The 10,040-nt window shown below is 40.7% G+C and overlaps 1 protein-coding gene across 4 annotated transcripts in view; it reads right to left on the reverse strand.

Moving 5' to 3' along the window:
* Positions 1–1,291: 1,291 nt before the first annotated feature.
* Positions 1,292–10,040, reverse strand: part of CDKL5 (cyclin dependent kinase like 5) — a 201,818-nt gene continuing 193,069 nt past the window's right edge. For all 4 annotated transcript variants that reach the window (XM_040633783.1, XM_040633785.1, XM_040633795.1 and 1 more), the window contains 3 exons: positions 9,454–9,553; positions 4,229–4,348; positions 1,292–1,678 (listed from right to left, as the gene is read on the reverse strand). In XM_040633783.1, the coding sequence (XP_040489717.1) occupies positions 1,292–1,678; positions 4,229–4,348; positions 9,454–9,553 (607 nt within the window). The remainder of the gene's footprint in view (positions 1,679–4,228; positions 4,349–9,453; positions 9,554–10,040) is intronic.

Below are 10,040 nucleotides of genomic sequence, written 5' to 3' on the forward strand. Positions count from 1 at the left end.
CCACACATGGATCTCACACCCCACCAGCCAAGAGTCTCCGGTACAGTGCACAGGATTCAGGAGCATAGAGCTGGTTTGCAAGACCTGCAGACAGATGCCTCTTGCAACCTTGCAACCTAGGAATGTTCACTGGCAAATCTTTGGTCTACACTCTATACTAACACTAAGGAGAAAAGCATATTCTCTCAACAAAGACCCATAAGTAAGTAACCCTGGATCTATTCTCCCCTTAGGTGCAAGGAACGTCCCTGGATGCGAACAGGAGCCAACTGTGAGGACAGAGACGAGGCCTGCTAGAGTTCTCACTGGCCTAACCGACTTTCTTGTCTATGGGTTCGGGAGGAGATGCTGCATCTCATCTGCTGCCAAGGATCATGTTTAGAGGCTACTGCTGGGACCTAAAAGTTGAGCACGGTTCCCACTGTTAGTCACACATAGCCACAATTCAACTCCCTTGATTAGAAGTATAATACTCACTTCATATCACAAATGTATAAAAATATGGCAGATAGTGTCATAATGATACTTTCTTTAAATGATTATATTTATAAAACAGACAGATATTTACCATATATATATATTTATATATAGAATAAAATACTCCTGATGCAATATATAAATGTTACTGTTTAGTTTTTATAGAAACTACTATAGCTGTCCCACTGCTTCACAATGTTCCAAACAGCTCAAAATAACTTTACATTAACATAAAAGGTATGATTAGAACAGTACAATATTAATTATAAATAAATGTTACAAATCCTATCAAATATGGAAGTTTAGAAAACAATTTAAGACATACAGTTAGTTCATCTGCTCACCCTTCAAAGGGATACTCTTGGATTACAATAAACCCCACATTTAGTTTAGGCCAAAAAAAAACCAAAAAAAACTGTGGTAAGGGCATCGGTCAACATGACTTTTTCTATCCCTTGCAGTACCAGAACACATCCTGGCTTTCCCAAGTTCAACAGGGATTGCACTAAAGCTGGAATGTACAGGGGAGAAACTGGCAAGAATGTCTTCTTCCTCAATGGCACACTCTATCCATTCTCACACAAGATCCGTGGGGACTGGCGGTCCCTAAGGAACTCCTGCGGCTCTAAGATCCCTGACTAGCATTTGTGGCCGTGAGGAGCCAGAGGGCTCCACACATACAATATTGCACTCACCTTCATAAAGCTGAAAATACTGGCTGACCACCCCAGCCCAGCCTATTCCCCACCCACCCACACCCTCCCATCCCCTTCCCACTGGCTTACCTCCCCCCCTCCCCCCACCCCAGCACACATTACAAGGCTGTCTCTTTTAAATCATTCAGATTTGGCATTCGAGACCGATTTGTTCTGTTATAGGGGTGCCCGTTTGGCCCACTCTTGGCACCCAGCTGTTCAGAGTAGGAAGGCCCCTCTGTGGCACTTCGGGTCACAGAGGACACATGCCAACCAGAGTCCATCTGACCTGGCAGCTGGAGGGCTGGTCTGCCCTTTGGTGTGGGCTCCTGCCGGATGTTACTGCTCCCGCCAGAGGCCTGGCTCAGAGGATGGATCCGAATTTCTGAGAACGAATTTTTGGCTTGTTGAGTTGTTAAGGGCTGGAAGCGGGGGTCTGAGGAAGCCGGGTGATTTGAGGCTGAAGAAAGATGTAACAGCTTGCGCAGTGATTTTAACGGCTGGCTCTGAAAGAAAAGATGAGAGCGCGCATAGGACTTAATTTAGAGTAGACTCGAAAGCTGGGAGAGATGGAGCACAGATCTGAGATGACTGCGTGCAGCCAGCGGGGCAGGCACAGGGGAGGAGGGGCTAAGTCTAGCCTTATCTGTCCTTTTGTTCTTTTTCAGACAAGATCAAAGTTATTTATCTTTAACGAAAAAGCCTAGAAATCTGGATAAGAAATCTAGAGCTGGTGTGGCTGATCAAAGCCTTAGGCAACTTCTATCTGGTTGCATCCCATCTTTACAGGGGGGAGATCTCATGCCTCAACCAGCAGGAAGTAGCAAAAGGAATATGACGCTCCCTTTTTGAGAAGACTTCCCAACAGCTCGACATCAACCTGCCACTTATTTTTCACCAGCCAGGACTCAGTCATTCAACCCTATCTAGCCACAAGAGAAAACTGAAGAGATATAATGTTTCAATTAGGTAGCAACATACTCAGCTAAAAATTACATATCCCACTTTTCTGTTCTGATCGCCCGGATTTTCCCTTTCCGCACTTTTACTTTTTTGGGGGTGGGGTAAGATCTGAGCACTGAGAAGCGAACACAGCTGAGAAAAACAAGCAAAAGCCCTATAGACTCTAAAACACAATTCACTCACAGGAGGCTTTGGATTCCTAACATGGGCTCACAGCTGCCCTGCTTGTCTTGCTGTTGTGGCCGGGGCCCAGACCCCACAGGTGCTGCACCGTGGAGGGGACTGTGCTTCAAGGCAGAAGGGAGGGTCCTGGCAGCCACCTACCCCACACTGGGTGACTCTTCTCTGGTGACTGCTGAGCCGCGGGCTCCCCCACTGGTGAAACGTTGTTCACTTCCCTCTCCTCTATGTGATACGTGATGAGGCTTACTATCAGAAGAGGCATGTAGAAAGCACCCTGAAATTCAAGGCCCTCAACGGGAACCCTGCACTCAAGACGTAGCCCTAGCCTGGGGCCACCCCTGGCTACTAATCTTCAAGGGCCATGCGTTTAAAGGCTTGGCAAAGTTTTAATAAAATGTTGATGATCTCAGGGAACACTACAAGATTTGAAGGAACAGAGCACTGAAATCGAAGGGAAATTGCTTGAGAATGGACTCACGTAGAAATTGCTCCTGAGGAAGCATCCTCCATGGCTATTCCAACGTCTGTCCACAAAAGCTCTGTGGTCCCCAGGGGAGGTGGCACAGTACAGTGTACATCCTAAGTGCTCAAAGTTATGTTTTTTGTTATTGAAACTGCTATGATAACACAATAAGATTCCTGGTGATTTTTATAGCCCTGACCACAGGCAACTGTTGAGCAATTACCATAGTTTGGGTCCAGCTGGAGATATAAAGTAACCTGAAAAGGGCTTCTTAGCAAAAGAAATGGATACACAAAGAAGGTTCTAAAGCCCCATACTCTTTTATAAAAGTGGGAAGAGAACATCAGGCCCTCACTCAGAACCTTGTGCTCTTAGTTCAGATACATATCCAACAACTTGGATATCTGGTTCTCTATACCCTTTCTGTCACCTTGCCTCCCCTTAGCCTATATTATGTTAGAAGCAGAAAATACAAATGGTTGGGCAAATACAAGTGAAATTTGGGAATTCCTGTCAGTGGATCTAAGTAACAGTTAAAGAAAGTAAACAACAAACCTATAAAAATAGGCCCTCTTCCTCCAAATCACAGAAATCTGTGGCCATCTCTAGGTAAAAGCAATCCTAGAGCTTCAAAAGCTCATGAGGTTTGTCAGAAATTACAGTACAGAGGAATACTAGATTTATAAAAATGTTAATATCATCAAAAAACAAGTTAGATTATGTCATTGTGCTCATCGTGGGATACTTAAAAGATGCAATATTACATTTCCAATCAAAATAGTTGTCCAAACCAGACAAACCTCAGTTACCTGAAAAAACTTACTAATTCATTTTTTGTTTATTCCCCATTATGGCAGATAAATGCAATTATACAATACTGTATAATATGCAGTTCCTAATGCAACTGTTCGATTTTCTATCAGAAATAATATCAATTTCAGAAGATTATTCTTTCAAGAAAGGTTATCGTATCTGCCTTTCAAGGCCTAATTCGTGTGCTACCACATCTAACGAAGACTTCATCTTCCCACTACCTCCTCCTCTCACGCTCCCCTACATTTTATGGCATGCCTCACTTTTTACCATGAATTATGGTTATTTATAGATTTTCTCTCTCCTAGGATGTGTAGTATTTATGGATTGAGACCACGTCTTAATTATTCCCCTTACCTTACACCCCTCTAACACACACCCTCCTACCCTACCCCACCCAGGGCTAGGTGAAGGCTAATGGAAGCTCACTTTTTTCCTATTAGGACATGGGTCACTAAAACAAGACTCATCTGGACTCCCAAGATCATCTGCTATTCACAGTGAGGGTATATTCTGAGGAGACTCACAGCCTTGCGGTAACACTGAGAGGCTAAATTCCTCAACCTTGCCCTTCTCTCAAGTGGGATAGTCCCTGCAGAGTCTAAGAATCTAGAGTGTTACAGGCACCACTCACTTGGGTCTGTAGATCAGAGATCTTCTCAGGACGCCATTCCTTTGGTCTGCTGCTCGGGGTGCTAGCAGAGTGAATGGCTTTCTGTAATGTCAGTAGATCAGGGCCGTCAGAATTGGGCACCTAGAGCAAAATATGGGCAAGGATTCGATAAGAACCCCAATAAGCCTTACTAAGATATGCAACCACACCCAAGAGGAGAAAAGCAAATCAAAGGAAACCAAACCTCGACCCCGCCCCCCCAATAAAAAAGGAAACCAAAACTCTCCCAATGTTCACAATGCAGGTGATGCCAGTTAAATTCTGCTGCCCTCTTAATAATTTTCCCTGCATTAGGAAAAATTGGCAGATGTCATGCAGCTTTGTTAAAACCTCAACCCTTAAAGCATTCCCATGCTGTTAGTTTTAGTCGCTGTAAGAGAGAGCAGTTAAATTGGGCTGTACCAGAAATTGCTGTCGTATCCTCATTCCATATTGCAGTTAGGTTATGAACCAGTTCAATAAAACAAAAATTTGCTCCTGCTGGGAAAATGATCCAAACACTGTATTTGGTGGTGCCCAAAGAAGTCTAGCAGGCTTTCAAGGATACTGAAGTGGGAAAAGTATGGTTTGAATCATATTCCCAAGACACTGCCCAGTAAATCTGGGTCTAGCATTAAGTACTATAAAAATCCTGGAAATTTGTGCCACAAACTCCAGATGAATGCAATTGGTCCGTTCACCGATTTTGGTGAACACAGAATAATGCCAAATGCCAAGCAAAAGTCCTGGCTTTACACTAAGTGACCAGCAAAAGCTAGAGCCAGGCAACGAAAAAGCAAATCACCAACTAAGAAAAGTGGAGCCTGCTGGCTCACTCAATTTGGTCAATTCAACTTGGTTTCAAAGAACAAACTGCCAACCAAGTGTTAACAGACTTTGTGAGTCAAATGAAAAGACGTTGTTAATTGTAAATGTTAATCAAATTCTTTACAGGAAATAAGGGATTTTATGAATGCCGTCTGCCCACAAGTGGCTAACCAGACAACCCAAACTAGCCTTTCACTAGTTTGTTTAGTAGCCTTTTATAGCTTCAACTTCCTTAACTGATTCACAAAATCCATAATGGCAAAGAATTGATATTTCAGTAACTTTATGGAACTGGCTCAGGTACTTAACTAGCACAAAGAGAATATGACCCCATGAAAATAAAAGACATGCTGTTGTCATCAGTAAAACAAGTTTACTGGAGCAGTTTGCAGGGCTACCGTACGTAAAAATGGGTACCATGGGTGGAGTGACTACAGGAAGCTTTTTCAAAGAAGAACTATGCTTTAAATGATTCTTTGAATTAAAAAGAGGAAAGAGGGATTTCTTGATGCTTGGATTCTCCCCGTTGGTGGAATCTGTCTGCAATATAAGATACAAATAAACTAATTGCAAAAAAAAAAAAAGAAAAAAGAAAAAGAAAAGAAAAGAAAGAAGAAAAAGAAAAAAAGAAAAAAAGGGTATTCTTACTGAAACTCCTAGCCCTTGGGAGCCCTGATAGTGTTCAATATTAACAGTCACTTAAGGAATCTGTGTGCTGTGTGTGCACCTAGAGGAGTTCTGTGTCATTTCTCATCTGGACATGAAGATGCCAACAAAGTAAATTCAAAACCTGCAAAAACTCAATGTATATAAAGAACATGTGGTCATGATTCTTACCTATAATAGGAATGCCTAGAAACCTATACACATCTAGTCACACTGAACTTATAAAACATTTAGGGATTTATTTATTATCAGAAGTAAGATTATTATAAAGAATTGTGTTTAAAGAGCTGCTGATGAACTTCAATCTTTTCCTAATTGCTAGAGAGGACTTCAGCAACTAAATAAGTGACCATGTGATCTGCCTATGGGGGAGGAGGGAAGAAGATACAGCAAACTCTTTCGAACGTGGTCAACTCATGAACCAGAAAACATCACTTGGTCTACCATCATGGAAGAAGCCTGGTTCTATGCTGCTAAAGAAATACTCACTCCATGGAAAATATGTGGCGCCATTCAGAATACAGGTTTTCAAAGTGAAAAAAACAAAGTTCAATCTTTAAATTGACGCATGATTACCAATTGAAATACTAGCTAACTAGGGTACAATTACCAAGTTGGCAAAGTCACCATATGCTCTGAGGGCTTATGTAACTCTGGATATGGAACTGAAGCCAGATTTCCCAAGGCGGCTTCCAGATTTGCTTGAGTCAAAGCAGGCACCTTTGCAATACAGAATTATTTTTTGGCACCACTTTTCCGTGTTTTGGATAGCTCAATTGTTAGAGAACTAGAATATATATGAAGGTATTCAGATCACCTTGTATGAAGCCATTCAAGTAAGATAGCCCACTGAAGGTTCCTGTTCCCACAACGGATCCCAGGGAAGAATTTAATTTACATCACTAAGGAGGCCGCAGGAGACTTCTCAGGAATGAGTGGCCAGAGGCTCTCTACCAGAGGTGGGCCTGTGGCAGGGACTGAGCTGGGGCCTGCTGTTTAGGAGAACCCACCTCTAGTTCTCCCGACTGGTTGTGCGACTTCAGGCAGATCACAGTTTGCCTGGGCAGTCCTCTATCAGTGAAATAAAAGTGTTAAACTAGATTTAGGACCCACTGAGGTTTAAAAATGTCCTGTTTCTTGGGGCGCCTGGGTGGCACAGCGGTTAAGCGTCTACCTTCGGCTCAGGGCGTGATCCCGGCGTTATGGGATGGAGCCTCACATCAGGCTCCTCCGCTGTGAGCCTGCTTCTTCCTCTCCCACTCCCCCTGCTTGTGTTCCCTCTCTCACTGGCTGTCTCTAACACTGTCGAATAAATAAATAAAATCTTTAAAAAAAAATGTCCTGTTTCTCTACATGCACTGGGCACCACATTTCTTTCTTTCTTCCTTTCTTTGAGTTTTATGCAAAGGACACAAAGCTTTAAATCTTTCAAAGCTGGTTTACCTATTTTCTTTTTGCTGAGTTCTAGAAAGTGAAAAAAAGGTAATTTTAATTCTGTTTCAATGTTCACTTGAAAGAAGCAGAGTTGATGTCATGCCAGGCTTAGGAGCCTGAGGTCTGGAAGAATACAGAGGGCTCTTACTCTTGATTTTGGCTCGGATCACGATCTCAGGGTTGTTGAGATCGAGCTCTGCTTTGGGCTCTGCGCTGGTTGTGGAGCCTGCTTCGGGTTCTCCCTCTCCCTGTGTGCCCTCTCTCTCTCAAAAAAATTCTTTTTAATGAAAAAATGCACAGGCACAACTTTTGATTTGGAAGGCTTAAAGCATGTGGCCTATATAGAGATATTTTGCAGTTACTTTACATATCAAAAATGAAATGTATAAAAACCTTTAAAAAGTTTGAGTGGAAAGGATGTTAGAGAATAAATATTTTCCTATTTTCCCTAACCTATACTATTTAAAAATCTAAAATTTGAACCAGATCCTGAATAATAAGAGTCAGTCAGCATGTATACACTCAACTTAGGCCATGGTGAGCCAGGGGCTTTATGTTTAATGTTAGTCTAATGCAGACAGACATCAAAAGCCAAATCTATACACAAAACACCTTCAATTCCTTGGTTCCTGCTACTTTCTTCCACTTAATTACCCCACAGTGGCTACAGACCTGAGGTTAAGAACAAAAACAAAAACCTCAAAATAAAAGTAACACGGGTTAGGAGAGGTAGTCTAAGTTCAACGTTCATGATGGATAAATATGTTCTACAGACAATGATAGAAGTTTATTGTATTAGCATTTTAAATATTTTAAGCTTTTCCACTTTAAATAAGTCAGGTCTATTTTGTTCATCCAGTCTAAGAAACAAATGTAGCAATATTTGATTGAGCGGCATTTTGATTTGACATTTTGCTTTAAGTGAATTTCAGGTAGAGATATAGGCAGTTTAAAAAAAAAGAATGTTTCAGGAAATATTATGCAGCCATTAAAATGAAGATAGTAAGAACTGTGTAGTAACATATATATTATGTGTATATGTGATTGACAGATATACTATTAAAAGTCAGAATACAAAACTGTATAAAGATCACTATTATTTAAAACAAACTAAAAAACCACCTTCTTTCCACAAACATATGCATAGGCTAAAAAGCTAGGAGGAAATATACCAAAATCCTAATGCTAGTTGTAATAGGGTAGTAAGATCAGTGTGACAGGGTGATAAGATTAGAAATGATCATTTTTTCCTCAATTTTTCTATAACGAAATACATAAATTTAACAAATATGCAAGTGAAAGAATATCTAAAAAAGTAATCTAGGAGTGTCTTTATTAATACTTCTAGAACATCTGTGATCCTTACTTTGGGTATTACATTCTTTGCTACTATCATCTATCTCATCTTTACTTACCACTGAGTCATAATCCTAGAATCTTTCTGCTTTTTTAAATAACTGAGAGTCAATCATGTATGAATGAGAAATAGAAACAAAAGTGTTTAAAATAGCTGCCTCAACGTTGTCTGGCCTTGAAAGTACCATAAAACAAAGGGGAAAGCAGGCCTCACGTGGGTGAAGAAGCTCCTGCTGGCCTAGAGGCCTGGCTTTCCCATGTTTCCTCACGTCACTAACCAGCAGAATCCTTGCTTGGGTGGTTCAGAGATATGATGTGCACGGTTCCATGGAGCCAAACCTTGGTTCAGGCAGAGGGCTCCCAGGAGATAAGACTTGTTCCATTTCACAGTTCAGTCACAAGATAAACATGTCTTCCTACTAAAGCAAACCCTGAAATGTCAAATACTATTCTCCTCTCTGTGATTATACAGCCCAGAAAGGAACTTGTCAACATGGCAACTGGAAAACCAGCCAGGGAAGAATAACGAATGATGGTTAGTTATAAATTTCAAGATTAAAGCATACACCAAAACCATTTCCTAAGTTTTCACACATCTTTAACCCCCAAAGAAAAATAAATCCTGCAGCTTCATAGTTTTTACATGAATATAAATCCACATGGATGTTTACTGAGAGAGGTTAAAGTGTTCTCTCTCATCCAAATTAAATTTCTTCTATTCCTGGAGATTCTGTGGAATCTAGAAAAGGCTCTGTGAGAGGAGGATAGGTGTATAGAATTTAGAAAGACACAAATACAATGTATGCATGTCAAATCTCAAAAAGAAAATAATTCACTTTCACTGCCATGTACAAAATGTCAAGTACCCACAGACTAATGCAGACTCATGTGCCGCTGTATATAGAAAGTAGCCATCTACTTACTGTTTGAGATTTCTTCTTTTTCTTTTTCATTGACCTGAAAAAACCTTGTTTCTCCTTTTCCTTCAGTTGTTCAGAATGACTAATGTTTTCAGGACTTTTCCTAAATGGGAAGACATTTTTATCATATTGATCTTTCAACCTTTCTCTTGCCATTATATGACAAATAACAATGAAAACTAAAAAATGCATGAAGCCAGATTGAAACAGCCATGAAAAATCAAGCACATAGGTAAAGAGCCTCTAAAAAGCAGGAGGAACTGAATCTAATCAACCATGGTTAATGATTAGCCTTTGGCACAGGCTCACTTGAACTGGCAATTTCAGCATTATTACAAATGATCTGGTAACTGTACTGCAGGACCATTTTCATGCTGTTGAAAACCTCAGAATTGGAGAGTCTGAAAAGCACACAGTTTAAAGGATGGATGTGTTTTTCATAACCCTCCAAGGGAAAGAGCTGAAACATGTTCAGTATCTTCATTTTTCTATTTACCTTTCTAAAACCAGCTCAAGAAGTTCATTATTAGTGGTTTGCCAAGATACTGAACATAAACAAAACAAAACAAAACAAAACCAAAAACAAAAAA

Source organism: Ursus maritimus (genome assembly GCF_017311325.1).
Source record: "Ursus maritimus isolate PB19 chromosome X unlocalized genomic scaffold, ASM1731132v1 scaffold_X1, whole genome shotgun sequence".
Taxonomy (NCBI): Eukaryota; Metazoa; Chordata; class Mammalia; order Carnivora; family Ursidae; genus Ursus; species Ursus maritimus.